Raw genomic sequence first — 19,858 nt, forward strand, 5'->3', positions numbered from 1 at the left:
TGAGACTGTGCACTGGAACGTGTGGGTTTATTAGCATTATCTTGCCTGTTAGCTTTTAGAGGTGCCTCACACCACAGAAATCAAATCTCTCTATATTCAGAAGAGAGCATTCCATGAAGGACCCCCTATATTATGAAATACCTTGCCAGAAGAGGCAAAGCACACAGTGTGCTGTGAAAACCTTTCTTATTTCTGCAAGCATTTCTGGAATGTTGATTGTACCAGGTCACTTTTAACACTCTACTGTTTTATTTATGGTGTGTGTTATTCCGTATTTTATTTTGTTGCAAATTCTTTAGAGGTCTACTATTACAGGGGGAATCATAAATATTTTTAAAGAAGCAAACAAGCACACATTTATATATGCATGGTGAAAATTTGTTCTCTGCGTTTTTGGAAAAGTTAGATGAAGTGGCAGGGCTTGTGTGCACATTCATGATAAATCACAGTGGTGGATTACTAGCAGGAAAACGCCAATCTCCAGTACTAAACAGACGGGCTGCCAATATTCAAATAATATAGTGCTAAAAACCAAAACAAAGATCCGCATGTCATTCTATTTCTATGCCATTTTCGGTTTTCGGTGAGAAGCTGCATTGCAGTGTCTTTCCTCAATTAAAATATCAAAACTACTTAAAGCAATCAGTTTCCAGTGCAATTGGTGCAAATTAAACAAAAAAATAAACATAAGCATAATAAAGGCGGCGAAGGATGGGTGAAAAAGGAGCTGGCAAAGCATTTTGAAAGAGCTTTTGAAAAGCTATGAAATCCCTCGTGTAGAGGACCCGAGCAAGTGCTTCTCATGGGCAAGCGTGCTGGCAGCCCAATTGAAAAGGTTTTCAGCTGGGCAGTTGAGAACATACCTGATATTTCATATGACGAATGCACATAATGGGATGTTTTAGTTGCGGGAAACAGCTACTGTCGCTTTGGTTTTAATGGAACATTTAAAAAAAAGCAAATGCTGACTGTATTTTTAGCCAATGAGATGAATAATAACAGTGACCAAAACCTAAGGAAAGCATGAGGGAAAGATTACCTTCCATTTTTGAGGCAGGGGTTATTTATTCAATTTTAACAGCTAAAGAAATAAAATCATTGGTGGGGTTGGGAGACGATGAGGGGAGGGACAAACACTTGCAAAACCAAATAACTCTGGAGCAAGCATCCAGAAAAGATGGGCTGAGCCAAACGAGCCGAATTTAATTCATGCCGACTTAAAATCCACCCCAAAAGGGCCAAGCCAAAAAAACCTCCCCAAAACCGTGAAAGTGGGAGAGCTACACGAAAAGGGGCTCCACCTGCACTTTATCCAAGCTGGGAACAAATGTCAATTAATCTGGTATGGTCAATGGTTATTATGTTCGATGCATCATTCTGATGGCTCTTTCTGGAGCATGATTAGTAGGCACATTTATGAAAGGAAGCTTAAAAAGCACAAGCAGACGTAAAGAAAGAAGATGGGCATGTTAAAAAACAAACAAACCCAGTGACCGCTCAGTGATATTAATTTAGGGAAACCCAATGACTTCTGTGCATGTTTGTGGGAAATAGATAAATGATAACCCTGTTAGCTACTGTTGGCCTTTCTGTATTTATGGTTGGAAGAAGAGGAAGCGAGGAAGCCTGGTACATTTTCATCTGTGCTGTTATGTGCAACTGAGATTTTAACAGGGCTTCTGCAGAGAATTGCAAAAATCCAAAACAAAAAACCATGTGTGCTACCAGAAGCTTTGTACGGAGTTCTGTTTAAATCTCCAGCCAGTTTGATTCCTGTCTGGAGGGAAGCAGCTAGCCAGCTTGTGTCCAAAGAGTGATATGTACACTGAATAAAATCTATGAGCACATAGATTTGTATCTTATAATGAAAATGGAAGTTTCTTCTCTTGGGTGTCTTTAAAAAAATGAGAGATTCATTTAGGTTATTAAAATGCTCCTATAATTCTATCAGACTGTGATGGAAAAATTAGGTCCTAGTCCTAAAACCATATTAGGCATTCCACTATCAGTATCTTGAGTTGTGGGGGTGGGGACATTGTACAGCTGCCATTCATGCACATAGAATGCTCCATGGGTCAGCTGCATACATGCCACAGCATGTAGGGCGTTAGGAGCCAATGCAGTGGGCTGCATATTGCTAATCCGTGCAGTATTTCAGTGCCAGTTGGTGTAGGCAAAAATTGCTACTCCAGAAGCAGTTTTATTTCTTGACACTTAATGATGTCTATGTGCTTGGTGTAAGGAATTCCTGCTTCGAATCGGTTTTTTTGCTCTTGCTACAGGTAAGTATTATAACAGTCCAATCCAGGAAACAATTTTAAAGTAAATGATCACAAGCTTAAATGCCACATTTGTGAATGCACATTGGATTTTCTCCATTAAGGGATTGATTTTCAGAAATATATAGGATAGTGTGTGCTGCCTAATATCCTTGGGTGATGATATGGGTCTCAAGATGAAGAAATTGGAAGAAGATGGGATAATTGAAGCTTTGTTTTATACTGCATTAAAGGCATAACTATCTGCTGAGTTTGGGGTGCCATCTCCTCAGCACAGACCCAATATACAGACGCTGAGGGAGAAAAGTTAAGCATTGTATTGCAGATGCTTACTGCTATAACGGAAACTCCAGCAGCTGTGCTGTTGGGCTTGGGGCCTGTGTTGAAGTGCTTTTTGATCTTTCCAGCTACAGACAACTGATGCTCATTCTCTGGAAGGCCATCATCCTGCAAAGCAAAAAGAAGCATTTGTGAATTATGATCTTCGAGGAGCTGAAGGACAATTCAGGAGACATTTTCTAGACCACTACCATATTGTTTTTAACAATATATTAATTATTAGGACCTATTAGTTTTAACTGTTTTATTTGGGAACCTGCAATTTACAAGATCTAAAAGTGCTTGGAGGCAGCTGACTAACTTTCTAATATCATGAAGTTATGTGCTGAAGGTTGCCAATTGTTACACCATTCTAGTTTTGTACGGTATTCATGAATTACCCAGTTGGCTAATTCAACATGCCTGAAGTTGACACAGTAACAGTCTACATAGACTAGAGTTGGCCTAGGAATAAGGCCTTAAAAGACCAACTTGCTGGGTACTTCCATGCACTATTAAAATAGTTCTGGAGAATCCCCCAAAAAGAATAATTTCAGGGTATGTGTAATTAATAAACAGGATACAAAGACAGATTGCTCATGGTGGATTGCCACAGTCACTCTTACAAATGGGTTGTATTTTTTTGGTCATCCACAAGTCAGTAATATTCATCCTTCCCCCTCAATGTGCTGTATGAAACATAGACTCATATTCTCATAAATAATGGCTGAAGTCTTAAAAAAAGCCCTTTAAAATAGATTTGCCCCACTCTTTCAGGTATTTTGGACATATGTTGTCAGGGAACTGCCATCGGAGGAACCGGTGGTGGAAGGGCTCACGCAGGCTGGGAGAGACTCAGCAGCTGAAGCAGGAACCAGCAGAGGGAGAGGTGGATCTCTGAGGGAAAGCGAGCAGGAGGGAGGGCTCAGGGACACGTCCAGCGAGAATAGTGGGGAGGTATCTGAAGCTCCCATAGGGAGACCCACTCCTCGCCGGAAACTGTCACGCCGTGAGTCCAGAAGACGTGTTTCCGTTAAGGAGCTTTTATGCTGGAAACGATTCCGAAAGCAACCACTGTCGGAATCTGCAAGTGACTAGAGCAGTCATGTCTGAGGGGCTCTGTCACAGACAGAAGTTTGTGGGCTTGAACAAACTCTGAGGGACTACGATTTTACGCACAAGCAGCTCATCATCCCATCACATATGTACATCAACAACTGACCAGCATCTTGATACTTAAAGCTTTGCGCCAGTATCTCTGCAACATAGGAGTAACATCCTGTTTTGTAATCCGAAGAAGTGTGTGTGTCCTATGCTAAACAATAGCGTACTGATGTACTGATTAAGGGTCATAAAGCACATCTCTAGCTTTTTTTGGGGGGGGGGTGGTTTGGGGGGGCAAGGGGGGAAAGAGGGAGGGGAGGTCCTTGTGCTAACGGGACAACTTTGTTGTATAAAACCCTAGGTCTAAAGTAAAAGGTGAAGGGCCCCTGGATGGTTAAGTCTAGTCAAAGGCGACAATGGGGTTGCAGCACACTTCTCGCTTTCAGGCCGAGGGAGCTGGCGTTTGTCCACAGACAGCTTTCCGCGTTATGTAGCCAGCATGACTAAACTGCTCCTGGCACAACAGAACACCGTGATGGAAACCAGAGTGGACAGAAGCACCATTTACCTTCCTGCCGCAGTAGTACCTATTTATCTACTTGCACTGGCGTGCTTTCGAACTGCTAGGTTGGCAGCTACTTGTGGCATGTGTCATATTTCTAAAACAGCAATTCAAAAGACTTCACAAGCAAATGATAATTTTTTTTTTAAAAAAAGATAGCAATGTTAAAATAAAGCTGTTAGCCTTTAGATTTACTTACATTAACCCATGGGTGTTCAAGGACTTGCAAAGCCGAAAATCGCTGGTCTATATCTACCTGTAGCATCATAGTAATAAGTTCCTGTGAAATGGAAAGTTCCATAGTTTAACTATATGCTGTATGAAGAAGCACTCCTTTTACCTGTCCTATATATTTCAGTATTCAGCTTTGTTGGGTGTTCATGGGTTCTAATGCTAGGAGACAGGGGAGGAAATTTTCTCCATGCCATGCATAATGCTATAAACTACTATCATGCTGCCTCTCACTTGCCTTTTCTCTAAACTAAAACATTGCAAATGCTGAAACCTTTCTTCATAGGGGAGTCACTCTTTTCCCTCGATCATTTTGGTTGGCCTTTTCTGAATGTTTTCCAAGTCTACGATACCCTTTTTGAGGTGAGGTGACCAGCACTGTACACAGTATTCCAAATGCGGCCGCACCATAGATTTGTATATCATGTCCTCCCTAAAAGAGGGCACGTGTTGCGGTGAGACCTGGAGACTGACCCCCTGTGTTGTGGGTGGGTTTGATTAGTTAGCCACAACACCCGATTGGTAGGTCCATCGATGTTGGGTTCAATCTGACCAATAGGACGCAGTCCAAATGGATTGAGGGACCCATATACATGAACATGACCCAGAGCTTCCTCTTTCAGCTTGTGCATTCGGAACACCCGCCCACCTCTCCCTATTTTTAGGGCATTGTGCTTTGACCTTGCTATGCTGTCGTGTGTCGTCTGTCGTTGGGACAGGGGCACAGCAGGAATTTCCCTACTTGGCTGATTGGCTGTTGCCATTTGGGTTTCACCTGCCGTGTAGCAAATTGTCACAACTTGTAAGGTTACGGATAGGCACTGGTTCAGGTGATAGGGATGGGAGAACGCTCTCGCCATCCCTATGTGAAGGGTATTCCGTTAAAGGAATCCAGGGACTCAAATGGTTTGGTCAACCCCTGAGAGGGTTTGTGCCCATACCTGAGTCCAGGGGGGCATCTGGGTGGTGAACAGTGTCTGTACCCGGCTTTTCACCTTCCCAGGTATTCACCCTTGGCTGACCTATGCTGGTGCTCTGGGTCAGCGCTGCCTGCAAGAGTGCAGGGAGCTACTCAAACCAGAGCCTATTCAACCACTCACCTTCTGTAATCAATAAAGTTGTGGCCTAAATTCTGCCAAAAACCAAAACTAAAATTTGAGTCATGTGTGAATTTATTTAGGGGGGAGGTCTCTGGGTCTGAACACGAACACAGCATTATGATATTGGCAGTTTTATTTTCCATTCCTTTCTGCAGCACATTGGGTTAGCATCTTCATCTGCAGTAGTTAAAACTTTTTGATCTGAACCAGTTGAAACTTTACAATAGGCTCCATGAGAAGGCTTGTAAAGAGAGCTGTCAGTAAGATATGAAAAAAGCAAAGCAGCACAATTTACCTTTGCAGAGTCAGAAACATTATCCCAGTAGGGAGATGGAAAGTCTACTTGTCCCATCAAAATCTGATCAAAAAGGACTTCCTGATCTTCTCCACTTCTACACGGTAAGGAAACAAAAGTGTTAAGTTTCCACCACATGGAAAAAGATAAAGTAAATACATGAAACAGCAAGACTCTGTTCTTAAAGCCCAGTGCTTGAGGAAAAATTTGTTTCTCCCATTTTGCAGAGTCTACCAAACAGCATGTATTCAAAATATGAAAGAAAGAAAGCTCCTAAGAAACAGTTGCCTTTCCTAATTCATCAGACTATATCTGAAAATTGCAAGGCTCTGCACTTCTACTTTCAGTAAACATATATTTGATATACATTTTATACCATTCTAAAAGGGCACAGCATAATATTTAAATTCTGGGAAGAACATCATTTTTATTTCGTTTGTTTTTTTACCAGCAGTGAATTGCATAAATAAAAATAAACCTATGATATCATCATCTCACCTATCATGATACTGTTTAGGTAAATTACATTGCCTCACACAGCAGGGGAGGAAAAGGGTGGGGACAGCAGCTAGCATTATACCCGGAGAGAAAAAACATTTGGGTTTCCAACAGCACAGAGGTGCATTGTTAAAAGGGGAATAGAACAGCATTGCCCATACCCACGGAATGGAGGAAAACCACACAGCAGGATGTAAGTAATCACACCAGCTGCCCAGATGTCCACCTTCAGGCCATATCTACAAGTGACAAGAGATTATGATTAATATTATAAAGAATGTGTGATCAATAGTGCAAAATAAAAGCAAAGAGAAAATGATACCATGGCAAAGACCATCATTAAATTACACGGCGTTGTCTTAGTAATAGCTATATTTCACATGGCATTTTAGAAAATGAAGTGCAAGAATTAAATCTAAAATATTAAAATGCAAGTACAGTGTGATTTATATTCAAATGGACATCCACTATTCACGAGAAGAATATGGATCTCTTTCACTAGATGACAGTCGCTCTGCACACCAGGCACTAACTGAAACAGGATATAAAATGAAGGAAGAGAGATTGTAAACAGCAGTAACCAGCAACTAACATTAATACTATCTTAGAAACTTGATAAATGTTTGATTGTTGTCTTGGCCCTAATCTGTCAATGTTCTTCTCAAGATTTAATTTACAAATTACTAATACATTTAATTGTTCATACCAAATGTGTTACAAACCATCTTACCCAGTTTCTGCAATGATTTCTGGAGCTACATAAGTAGGTGTCCCACAGACAGTGTAAAGAGGTCCGTCAACGATGGTGGCCAGTCCAAAATCTCCCAGTTTCAGTGACTTGCTCCCATCTTGGTGCTCATAAACCTAAACAAACAGTTTTCTGATTCAGTGTGTTCCCTCTAGCAGGAATCTCCCTTTCCCTTAACAGTCAATCTTCTATTCCATTGTGCTTGTGGCAGCGAAGGCCCCCATCCCCAGGCATGCCTGAACACAGCAGATGTGGGGAGATGAGAGCCAGAGGTGAACAGAGAGCGATAAAGGGTTTGGAGTGAACTTAGCTTGCACTTAATAAACATGAAACAGTAGCCAGAAGCTTTAAATTGAACAAACAGCACAGTATCCTTACTGTAGGGATGTACGACAGGTTGCTGGAGTTGCTATAGAGACAATCTATTGCCATGCAGGTGGTATAGTCCTCCAGTATTCATAATTAATATTAATTTAATAAGAGCAGTTTATTTCACTCTGTGAGGCAGAAGGATCTTTGAAGGTCACTTCCAGCTTGGTCATCACTTTTCTGTCAGAAATTGTCCATGGCTGAGAATGAAGTATAGGCCAAGCAGGTTTCTCCCTACTACTTATGGATATCTGCTTTTGGCTGAGTATTGGACTTCATGCCATTAGGCACCTCCAGATCCATTATTCTACATTTCAATGGCCATTGACCACAGGGGAAACATGTATGAGATTTGTTTTTATTGCCTCCTGTCTCAGATTTTCTACAACACTTCTTTACCCTTTAAATTGTGAGCTGGGCAGCCACCAAAGCCTATTGCAAGTTGCGTGGCAAAGAGAATGTTTTTCTTATTTGTGAAATGCAAACTACGTGTAAATTGCACGGCAATAGAAACACACCGTAGCATATTCTGAGAATATGTTTTGCATTCAGAGGCCTATTTCCCCCCCCCTTCAATTGGGTTTCCGTGAGCTCATGTAACTGGAATTTTTGTCTTCGAAAAGGAGCAGCAAACAAATTCTCAGCACAAGCTGACTGTGACAAAGCCAGAATGAATATGGATAGGGAAGGAGGATATTTAAAAATGGAATTGCTCTATTATTAAAAATGTGAGTTGCTAGGCACATCTGTTTTATGAATCTTTAAGAAAGTGTTTGCTGAAGTGGCAGCAATAAATTATATTTCAATGACATTTTTAATTAGGGATTGTGCACTAGGCTTTGCAAAGACTTTGTGACTAGGACATAGAATGCAGAGCTACCTCAGTGTCTGAATTTACACTAGGCAGAATACCACATTTATTTTTAATAAACAACCCCAGGCATATTTTTTCAGCGTTTCTATTGTGGGGCAGGGCAGGGGAAGTTATTTTGCAAAGTGTTCAGGAACTTAAAACATTAAGTTTATTGAATGTCTATTAAAAGAACCAATTTATCATTTCACCAGGATTTTTTTTAACTAAACAAAATCCAGGGATGCATTTTTCTAAAATATATATATATATATATATAACTTCTCCCTGGAGCTTTTTACAAGTAAGGGTTTATTTTCTTTTTTAAAACCCAACCCTTCAGTTCATTTCTGAAAACAAGTAAACAAGCAGTGGGCACGGGGACATGCTCCCTCTGCCCTGGTAAGTAAGATTAAAGACAAAAATAAGGCTTCAACGTAAAGCGGTAATATTTTAATTGTCTGCCCTGTGAAGAGCAAAGAATGTAGATGATCATTTAAAGCTCATCTTACTAAGAAAGTAAGCTCTTTACAAGTTCTATTTTCCTTTAAGCCCTGAAGGGCAATTAAAGAGATGTGGATTAGTGCAAATTACCCACTATGTAGTGCTTTCACTGTTTTAACTAAGCAATAAAACTGTGTAATTGTACAACACTAATTGAATCCAGCCACACATAATTGTGTGCTACCATATGTAACCCATTACTCTAAAGACTGTCCATATTTCCTAAGCTGCTCTTGTGATCACTGCAGATGGCAACAGTCAGAGAAGTTGTTCTCCTGGGCTTATTATATGGCTATAAAGCTATCCCATGATTTGACAAAATAATCATGTTAAATAGGAGCAATTATGAAAAAATGCTCCAATTAAAATGGAAAAGGCATGCCTTCCAGATGAAGGGAATGTAGAGGTGAAGTATTACAGCCTTTTCATATGACTAAGGCTTTTAGCTTGGCTTGCTAAAATGGTAAAAGAGCCAGTTGATTAATAGCACATGTATTGGAACGGGATATGAATACTATGCATGGTAAAATCAGCAAAAGAGGTGTGGCCATAATTTAGTAACCCTTTTACACCCACATGTGTCAACCTCTGCCTTCATCCAAATCAAAATCATCCATATTATGAGCGAGCAAGATGTTCAGGCATTATGTTGTTATGAGTTTGGGGTGTTAAGATGGGTGCCAGACCCTTCTAACCCCTGGATCCACCAAGTGTTAGAATTTAAGCAAGGCTAAAGGCCAGGCTTTGGGTAAAACCTCAGTGCCTAGGACTTGCTGATCGTAAGGTCGGCGGTTCAAATCCCCGCGGCGGGGTGAGCTCCCGTCGTTTGGTCCCAGCTCCTGCCCACCTAGCAGTTTGAAAGCACCCCTAAGTGCAAGTAGATAAATAGGTACCGCTTTATAGCGGGAAGGTAAACGGCGTTTCCGTGTGAGGCACTGGTGCTGGCTCACCAGTGCAGCTTCGTCACGCTGGCCACGTGACCCGGAAGTGTCTTCAGACGGCGCCAGCTCACGGCCTCTTAAGTGAGATAAGCGCACAACCATAGAGTCGGTCACGACTGGCCCGTACGGGCAGGGGTACCTTTACCTAAAGGCCAGGCTAGCCTCCTGGTGAGGTGATAACCTTGGTAATTTGCCATTAAGAAGGATTAAGGGGCTCAGTCCAAGATGTTAAATGGGTGATGCCACCTCCCTCTGCAGAAAAGGCAGAGTTTAAAGTAGAGATTTGGGGAGTGATGTGACCTAGATGTAAAGCAACAAGCTAGAGAATGTGAGGGCAACGTTTGAGAAGCAATACCATCTTGGGGTGTTTATTCTGTGAATTGCAATAGGACTGAACTGGTGTGGATTACCTCAGATTAAGCTATTTTCCCCAAAGCCCAGTCAGAAAAACAGCTTAGCTTCATCTAAGCCAAACTGATGGGTGCCAAGGACAGAATGTGCAGCCAAAAATTTTGCCAACAATTTTGCCCATGTTTGGTACCTACCCCAATTCAGTGAAATGGGAGGGGACACACCGCCAGGCCAAAGATCAAGGTGTTACTATTAATATAGTACACATTTTTTGTATGAAGTAAAGGCTTGGGATGAGATTTCATGGACATATGTGTGAACTAGTCCTATATCTAGATATAGATATCTAAATGTGTGATCCTAAGAGAACTTCTATGGAAGTTAAGTCTTAAATCAGTGTACCCAATTTCTATGCAATGTGCTTAGGACTAGCGTGTGGCCACAGATATTATTTTAGCTAGTATCCATATTGCATTTGGATAGCACAATTCAGTTAGTGCAAAAAAAGCATACTAGCATTTGGTATGCAATACTAAGAACAATAGGCCCCAGGCATCTTGAAGCTGCAAAGGCAATCTTGCCCGTGATAGCTGCTTAGAAATAATCACATCTCAACAAACTCCCATGTGCTTTTGTGCAGTTTAAACTGATGGAAGCCACAGACATGTCCTTTGAGTGCAATTGTCTTAGTAGGAAAATGTATTGACTAGTAATCAGTGTGGAATGTGCACAATAGCGCAGGACTATTGTGAGTGCTCTGGACTGCAAAATACACGAAAATATGGTTATAAAAAAAATACCCAGCATAATTGCTCATGGTAGGTCAGTCAATGCTATTTTAAGAGGGAAAACAACCAAGAGGGCGAGGGAGAACTTCAGTCTACTGCTGTCAAACTTGAGAAAGGTTTGAATACAAAAGCATTGTAAGCGTTTCCCCATGAGACCATCTCTGGCGTTCTCAGAAACAAGAGTCTAATGAATCTTGACATGTGATTGCACTAGCTTACATACACAGCAGTGCACCAGTACTAACATTCAGACTTCGATACGGCAAAGAATACACTGCATTGTTGAAAAGTGGTGTGTGTGTGTGTGTGTGTGTGTGTGTGTGTGTGTGTGTGTGTGAAATATTAGTTCCACAGTGCAACTGAGCCTAACGGCAATTATTCACAAGGAACAGGCCAGCAGGGCGAGTGGATGGTTGGGTTCTATTTGTTGTTAATGTTGGACCCAATACTATTATGCTGGGCCCTACACAATCAGGACAGATCTGTGTATAAAGATCTGCCACCCACACATTTGATTTGGCCCTCAGCCTCTCTCCTAAACAGTAACACACTTTCCTATCAGCCCAGGTAAACAAGAAAGGCAGCAGCAGCAAAATTATATAAAAGATAATTGTCACACTGTGGCGCTGTGGGTTAAACCACAGAGCCTAGGACTTGCCGATCAGAAGGTTGGCGGTTTGAATGAGCTCCCGTTGCTTGGTCCCTGCTCCTGCCAACCTAGCAGTTCGAAAGCACATCAAAGTGCAAGTAGATCAATAGGTACCGCTCCAGCGGGAAGGTAAACGGCGTTTCTGTGCGCTGCTCTGGTTTTGCCAGAAGCAGCTTAGTCATGCTGGCCACATGACCCGGAAGCTGTACGCCGGCTCCCTCGGCCAGTAAAGCGAGATGAGCACCACTACCCCAGACTGGACCTAATGGTCAGGGGTCCCTTTACCTTTACCTTACTTTTAATGTTATGTGAAATCCTATTCCTCTCCCAGAGCTACAGTTCTCAGAGTGGATTAGCAATCAATCTCTCTTTGTGGCAAATTTGGCAACTGAAACTCTGTGAGGGGAACAGGAACCTCCAAACAACTCACAGAACCCTAGAGCAGATTGGAGTGTGTGTGTGTGTGTGTGTGTGTGTGTGTGTGTGTGTGTGCAAGGGGCTTCAAAGGGAAGGATGAAACAGCAAACCCTGGCAATTCTCCCTTTCTCTTGCAGAAGACTCTACTGGATCAAAGATCAGCAGACTGGGACACAACTGGATACAACTCACAGATTCTATAGATGCAGCAATACTTTTCTCAGGTCTCCTCATCAAAGGGTTCTAGTTTGCAGGAAGGTCCTACCATAGCTTTTGGTATGAGGGTAGAGGAGAGACAAAGCTGGTAGAAGCAAGATGAAGTTGGTTTGCAGCCTGGTATACTTGGGTTCAGAGCATAGCTGATGTTTGGGGAATAAGAAATGGGCTTGTTTGTGTGAGTTCTGAGGTACAATGGACCAACTGGGGGCAGTACCAAGGCTACCAGAGCAATTGATGAGTTGCAAATGATTAAACATCTGAAGGCAGCCCTGTTTAGGGAAGCTTTTAATGTTTAATAGGTTATTGTATTTTAGTGTTTTGTTGGAAGCTGCCCAGAGTGGCTGGGGAAACCCAGCCAGGTGGGCGGGGTATTAATAATAATAATAATAATAATAATAATAATAATAATAATAATAATGCAACATGAAACATAGCACCCACAACACAAAAGGTAGAGAGGACACTGTGGCTTTTCATGTAATTCAAAGTCAGGAAAGAAACCTCTTTTGGAGTCATAGAGAGAACAGCAGTGGAGCATCATAACATTTCAAAGGTTTGTCTTTAGAAATAATATTAACAATGTTTGTTGGACTACTTGACAGATTCAGAAGCTCAATTCTCCAACAGCATGATCCTTGAAATATTGCATATAGCTGTATCTCTAAAATAGAAGTAAACCATTTGTGTTCCACAAGTAAAGCATGACTAGTCTGTAGACGGTGCAATATTTGCTAGACTTGAAATGCTTCTTAGGGTGAGCATTTTTATCTAGAGATACGTATTTCATTGAAGCTATGAGGCAGGCTACCAACATCAGCCATATGAACAGAAATCTCCGGAACATACCGAAGGTTAAACTTACCAGCAGATTTTCAGGTTTGATATCCCTGTGGACGATGTTCAAGCTATGAAGATATTTAATGGCACTGGCCAGATTGTACAGCATCCCACTAGCGTCCCGCTCTGTATATTTGTTTGTGGAAGTAATGGCATCAAAAAGGTCTCCGCCCTGGAATAAAATAATTGTCATGTTTGAACACCATTCCACTAAAAACAGAGAGGACTGAGATTCCAGAAACATACTGTAATGAAAAGCATAATCATATTCTTTGAGAACAGAACAGAGGACCCATATAAAAAGATAGGTCTAATATCTGTGGTGGAAATTTTGTCTATCAGGCTGAACATGATGGAAGAATTCAGTCTGACTGTAGCAGTAGTTCATTGTCAGGATCCTGGGACTCAGCTACCTCCCCCCCTTTGGCCGTAGATAATCAGGACAAAGTGAAAAGAGTCCCTTACCATTTAAAGAGTCTTTAATCATCGCAGCAAAAGAACAACGCATCCATTCTCGGAAGGAAGGTGTTCCCAGTTAAGGATTTCACCCACTTTCCCCCTAGTCACTTCCATCTTGCAACCTGATCTCGCAACCACCCTGCTTTTTGTGTAGCCACCTTATCTGCTCTGTGTGACCTTGGACACTTTCCAGCGAGAGAGAGAGTCTGTTAGCTCTCTCTTTTCCAGTTATTCTTCACTTTGCTGTTCACCCCCCCCCCAGTTCTTCCCAACTTTTGTCTTCAGAACTATGCCCCTCTACAAACCGCTGTTCCAAATCTATACTGCTCCACTGCTCCTGGGCAGCTTCAGGTCAGGAGCAGGGAGAGGGGGAAGGGGAGGGTCCCACCATTCCTCATCAGAGCTGTATTCCTCAGCCTGGTCTCTGACAATCATGTGCTTCAGCTGCTCCTGCACTTGACCACTTCAGGACTCCAGGTGGGGGAGACCATTGGACTAAGTGCTCTACTGCACACAGAAAACTAGATGCCAGGGAGACACACCCCTAGTTCACCCTCCTTGATAATCAGGATTGCCCCTTTATTTAGTACGTTCACAAAATTTTAATTTTTTTTTTAAAAAACCCAGTGGTTTTCTGAACCTTTTTCATCTCTACAATATTTTTCTTGAGATGTGGTGCCCAGAACTTGCACTGTATTCCAAATGTGGTTGCACTACAGATTTTGTAGAAGGGCATTATGATATCTGCATTTTTATTTTCAGCTCCTTTCCTAATGATCCCTAACAGGGATCTTTCCACAACTTTTTCACAGCTGACACACACTGGGGCTGACATCTTCACTACAACCCCAAAGCCTCATCCCTGCTCAATCACTGCCAGCCCATACCACTTGAACATATATCATACCTTGCAAGTGCCCAGAAAAATCAAGACATCCCGTTTTTTCTTGCAGAAGGACAGAATCCATTTGGGGCACAGTGATCTTGCGATTTTTCTGGGCCACAATCTCATGTGGTGTCCCAAAACGCACATTTTTGTGCACTAAGCCCCCAAAAGCGGCTTTCTGGGTAGAAATCATGGTGCAAAATCGCATGAAATCAGGATGCCCAAAATGGCCACCATCCTCATGTGAGAAAAAAGAAAACAGGAATATGGCATCCCAAAAGATGGCATCCCAGCTTTTGCCTTTGGAGGGTATGACAAAAATGTGAAATGAAGAGTTTTCACCCTAACATGCATCACTTTACACTTACACTGAATTGCATTTGCCATTTTACTACTAATTCGCTCACTTTGCAGAGGTCCTTTTAGAGCTTTTTGCAATCCGTTTTTGCTTTAATGACCCTGAACAATTTAGTATCATCAGCAAACCTGCCCACCTCACTGCTCTCCCCTAACTCTAGATTGTTTATGAATGTAAGAAAAGCTTCACTGGATCAGGTTTTGAGTCCACCTATTCCCATGTCCTGCTTTTAACATTTCTATTCCCATTACATATCTATATTTGTTTTATATTGATTTAACTGCTGTGGTTTACCAGAGAACCCTGGGAATTGTAGTTTCGTGAGGCTGTTGAAAATACTCCAGCAGAGGTCATTAGCAGCCTCACAGCACTACATTTCCTAGAACTCCCTCAAGAGAGAGAATACTATGAAACAAGCTTGTAGTGGAGAAGAGAGAGGCCCCCTTATTGGGCACGAAAAGGCTTCATTTCATGACAGGCATATAATAGGTAAATTAGACCCTTGTCATATTCTATACGGGCTGTACAAATTTAGAATGCATTTTTTGTTCCTTTGAGGCACATCTACATTAATATCCTGGTTTAATCCATGGTGTGCATCACAGTCTAAGCACCCCCGCTCCCACTGGCCTTCTCCTTTCTCTCCCTAGCCCCCAAACAACAAAATCCTGCCTCTGCTTTGGAAAACACCCATATCTGCTGTTTGTATGCAAAGGAAAGTCTGGATAGCTGCCTGCAGTTAACCAAGATAGGTGCTCATAGCAGTTCCGTCGGTTCTCTTCCTATTTGCAGAGCTGTGGGGATGGCTCTCTGCCAAAGTAATAAATAAAGGGACTGAGTTGTGTCAGCTTACACAAGGAAAATACATTTTCACTTCTACACTTGAGGAAAGATTAAAACAAAGGAATAGTAATAGTAGTTCAGGGAGCTATGGTGTTAAACTCTTTCCTAAAACAAGAATGTTGAGTTGTTTTAAAATAAGTCTTATTTAATGTTGGAAATCTAGACCAAAACCCAATTTTTAATAAAGCAAACTTTATCTTCATTGATGGTGGGAAATTTAAACCCCTCACCACTTTGTATTCTGGCCTCAGATAACTCAAACTCAGTGGCAAGTTAGCAAGGAAAGAGAGACTGTCATGGAACCTAATGATCATAGTTGCTCTTTGGTTTTCGTCTGATGTCCATTACGAAATACAGTTGACTCGCAACTTTCATGCATTTAACTTGCGTGAATTCAGCTTTATGCGCTTGGCCAAAAAAGGGAGCAGGTGTCTGGGGAAAACTGTGGCAAGAATTGGAAGAATTTGAGGACACCCCTGCTTGTATGGTTGTAAGCAGAATTTAAGATTTGTACAGTGCACCTGAAGGAGGTCCCCATTTCAATTCTGCACACATTGTGCAGTCCAGGTGTCAGTATATGATAGATTTCCTTAGGGTTCCTAAGGAATAATGTTGGTCAGGGCAAATGGTTAACACTATGGATAACCTTTGGGGCATGTGGAGTCGCCATGGTGATTTGTCCCCTGCCAAAGCAGCTTGCTCTCAAACAGTCCTTCAAATTACATCTGTAGCTGGAGAGCAAAAGTCCACCCACTCAGGAGACCCTCATGCTCCAAGAGAATGACTCATAGAATGGGCTTTGCCCCTCACTAGCAACAATAATTTCCCCAAGAGTAACTCTTCAAAGAGGAGGGAGGATTTTGTGTGTGGAGGAAAGAACATTTATTTTGAACACATGCAAAATATCTCAGGTTTTGCAAGTACGTGAATGAAATGCAAATATGTAATGTTTAAACTGAATGGGCGACCATCCCCCTTTTGGATAAAGACCTTAAATAATTAACTTTACAGTCAACTTTCTTGGACAGCACAGAATTCCACCTTTTCCTTCACGTAAGGGATCATGCCAATTTCTGCTTTACTAGCTGACACAACAGGTCGCCTGCTGCAGTCAAGGCACTGTACAAGATGGAGCCAGGATCCTTAATGTTTTATCGGCCAGCCAACCCACCCCCCCTCTACATTTTCCTGGAATCAAGACAGACTAACAGAAGCATCTGAATGTATTTTTTAAAAGAAAAAAAGAAGGAAAAGTCTACCCTTATCACCTATGAACATAAGGCACTGAAATCCCGAAGTACAGTAACCAATTATTTATTTACTAGCTAGCAACATAAATGCTGTAACATTCCTTTTCTCATGTGAAATTGAAATTAGATCCTTGAACAGCAGGAGGAAACCCTATAATAAATCATGCTTGTTAAAATAGCTAAACCAGTGCTGGGCTTGAATAATAATTTGGTCTCACTATGTGCAATGGCAGCTCGCCAGAGACCACGTCCTTTCTCCTTTCCACAAGCGCTGCTTGCAACATGCTTTTATTTGTATTTATGAAGTGCTTTCCTCACACTCAAGGCCTTTTACGCAGCAGCGAGTGACGTGCCTGCCATGAAATGAAAACGTGTCTGCAGCAGCAGCCACCACTTATATCAAACTTGTAGCTGCCAATTAATGCAAAATGGTAGTAGCCAGAAACTGGCGCTCCACCACATCAAGCCTTTTCCTCCCAAATATCTTTCCCATCTGTGAACTTGATTTAAACTTGGGTCTTCAAAAGCCAATCCACAGCAGATGGTTACACAATTGTAAAGGGCATGCTGTGCAAGGGATAAGGCCAGCCGTTGTTGAATCAACAGATCACATCTTCCCAAATGCGCTTGCTTCAGTACTTAGAGAATAAATCACAGCAAGGTTTGTTCAACTGTCAAACTTAATGAATAAGAGAAGGTGTCACACCTTATTTAGAATGAACTTGTCACACACAGTTTGCGACAGCTCTCACAATATCTTATTGTAGCAAAGATCCTATTACATGGAGAAATTTCAGTTTCGTTTGCAGCTATGAAAACCTGCTACACCTAACCCCACACAAATTATTCAGTTACAAATCCAGCTTTTTCCATAGCAGGTAAGTGGGAGAACTTTGCAGGCAAAACCCCTGGCATTTAGAGCCTTGGGTAGCAAGTTCGGGAAAGATCCCTGCGTAATTCAGGGTCATCCAATGAAGATCAAGAGTGGGAATGTGAGAATACAAAGGGACCACATCTTCAGAGGGTGCACGGTTAAACTATGGCATTCATTATCCCCAGGTTCTTGTAACCAACTTAGACTGCTTTAAAAGGGGATTAACCTTATGCTCCATAAATTTGTCTACTGTTGGCTACTGATCATGATGGCTGTATACTACCTCCAGGATCAGAGGATCAATGACTCTAAATACCAGTCACTGGGGAGCAACAATGGGAAGGGGTTAATGCACTCATGTCCTGCTTGTGGTCTTCCCATAAGCATCTGCTGGGTCACTGTGAAAACAGGATTCTGGTTCAGATAGATCTTTAGTATCTCTCCAGAAGAGCATAGCTCTTATGAGACACTTTGCTTCCAGTTGACAACCCTGGGCTTGATGAACCAGAGATCTCTTGAGAACAGCCCCAAATCAGACCTAAGATCTATCTAACTCAGCAACTTGTTTCTCGCTGTATTTATTTATTTGACTCATGTATTCATCCCATCAGGATCACAGGGCGACACAATATACATAACACCTAAAAATAAAAAATGATACCCACAAGATCATTATCCACTAAACATAGTAAGACCAAGAGCTTTTATACCTCATGTCGGTGGAGCAAACAATAAGAACAATTCAGATGACCCAACCATACATCCATGTCACCCAAAAGCCTGAGTGAAATGGTGTATCTTGAATTAGTGACCAAAGCTCAGTAACAAGACTGGTTGACACACCTCCAAAGGGAAGGTGCTGCACTAGTCAGATGCCACCACAGAGGAGGCCATGTGTCATGTTACCACACAAAGGGCTACATCCAGAGGGCCTCCTCTACAGATCACAAATTTCAGGAGCTGAGCAGATGTCTCTATGAAATCCATAATCAGAGCATGAAGGCCACAGACTTCTCCTGTCAATGCTGCCCTGCAACTAATATTGATTAGCTTACTGCTTTTGAACATGCAGGTTCTTCATATCCATCATGACGGATAGCCACTAATAGCCATAAATGGTCTAAACCCCTTTTAAAGCCAGGGGAAAGAAGTTCCATATGATTTCCCCATGCATGTCCATAAGAAGTGGGTTAGCTCTCTATTCTTCCACCCCACCCCATCCAGATCAATCAATAATATGGAAGCAGGGATTCACTCACTGATACCTATCAGAATCTGATCACCACGCTTGGATATCCCTATCTATCTGTGGCATATGTCCTGCAAGTAAGGCTAACTCACAAATCCACCAGAAGTAACAAAGTTGGAAACCTGGTTTATCATGTTTATACAGTGAAAACTATGTATATATTTCAAAAACCTTAGAACAGAATAGCAATCAAGACAAAAACCAAAACACTACCTTGCTGTCCAGAGAGCACCTACTTACCTCTAGTTCATTCCTTCATTCTGCCTGCCTGTCTCTACAGGGCTAAACCCTTCTATAGATTCTTCCCTTTAACAGCTGCTGTGTCCAGGGGGTAAATAAAGGCATAGACCCTTCCTAGCTCATGTAAATCTGTGCATCAGCAGCTACCCAGTCCTTTAATTTGAAGCCTAGTGAATGGTTGGTAATCTGGGAAATAGCAGGTGATCCTTCTCTCATATATATATACATACCTTTACAAGCTCCATGACAAGGTACAACTCAGTGGGCATATCCATTTCCTCAATCAGAAGAACAATATTGGGATGCTTGACCCTTCTTAAAATGGCCACTTCATTCTGGATCATATGCTCCTGCCACAAAACAAAAGAAAACCACATGTAGAAAGACAATGGAAGAAATCTATCCATCTGCTTCAGTTCCCCACATTGTGTTTCATGCAGAATGTGTGGGATAAATATCAGCCTTATAAAACCAGAATGCTTAGCTCAACTTAATGCATGAAGGGGTTAAGACCATAGAGTAAGCAGTCCTTCCAGACTTAGTTAGGTCACACTCCCTCACATAGAAAGGGTTACCAAAAGCCTTTGTTCACTTCCCCACTACCCAACATGAAACCAACCACAAAGGACATCTGGGCTG

The 19,858-nt window shown here is 41.9% G+C and overlaps 1 protein-coding gene across 4 annotated transcripts in view; it reads right to left on the bottom strand.

Annotated features, from left to right (window-relative positions):
- The window catches only part of DCLK1 (doublecortin like kinase 1), a 206,843-nt gene that overhangs the window by 20,383 nt on the left and 166,602 nt on the right, over nucleotides 1-19,858 (bottom strand). For all 4 annotated transcript variants that reach the window (XM_077927145.1, XM_028726504.2, XM_077927144.1 and 1 more), the window contains 7 exons: nucleotides 19,450-19,569; nucleotides 13,086-13,232; nucleotides 7,118-7,251; nucleotides 6,549-6,626; nucleotides 5,890-5,986; nucleotides 4,463-4,543; nucleotides 2,613-2,726 (listed from right to left, as the gene is read on the bottom strand). In XM_077927145.1, the coding sequence (XP_077783271.1) occupies nucleotides 2,613-2,726; nucleotides 4,463-4,543; nucleotides 5,890-5,986; nucleotides 6,549-6,626; nucleotides 7,118-7,251; nucleotides 13,086-13,232; nucleotides 19,450-19,569 (771 nt within the window). The remainder of the gene's footprint in view (nucleotides 1-2,612; nucleotides 2,727-4,462; nucleotides 4,544-5,889; nucleotides 5,987-6,548; nucleotides 6,627-7,117; nucleotides 7,252-13,085; nucleotides 13,233-19,449; nucleotides 19,570-19,858) is intronic.

This window comes from Podarcis muralis, chromosome 4 (genome assembly GCF_964188315.1).
Source record: "Podarcis muralis chromosome 4, rPodMur119.hap1.1, whole genome shotgun sequence".
Taxonomy (NCBI): Eukaryota; Metazoa; Chordata; class Lepidosauria; order Squamata; family Lacertidae; genus Podarcis; species Podarcis muralis.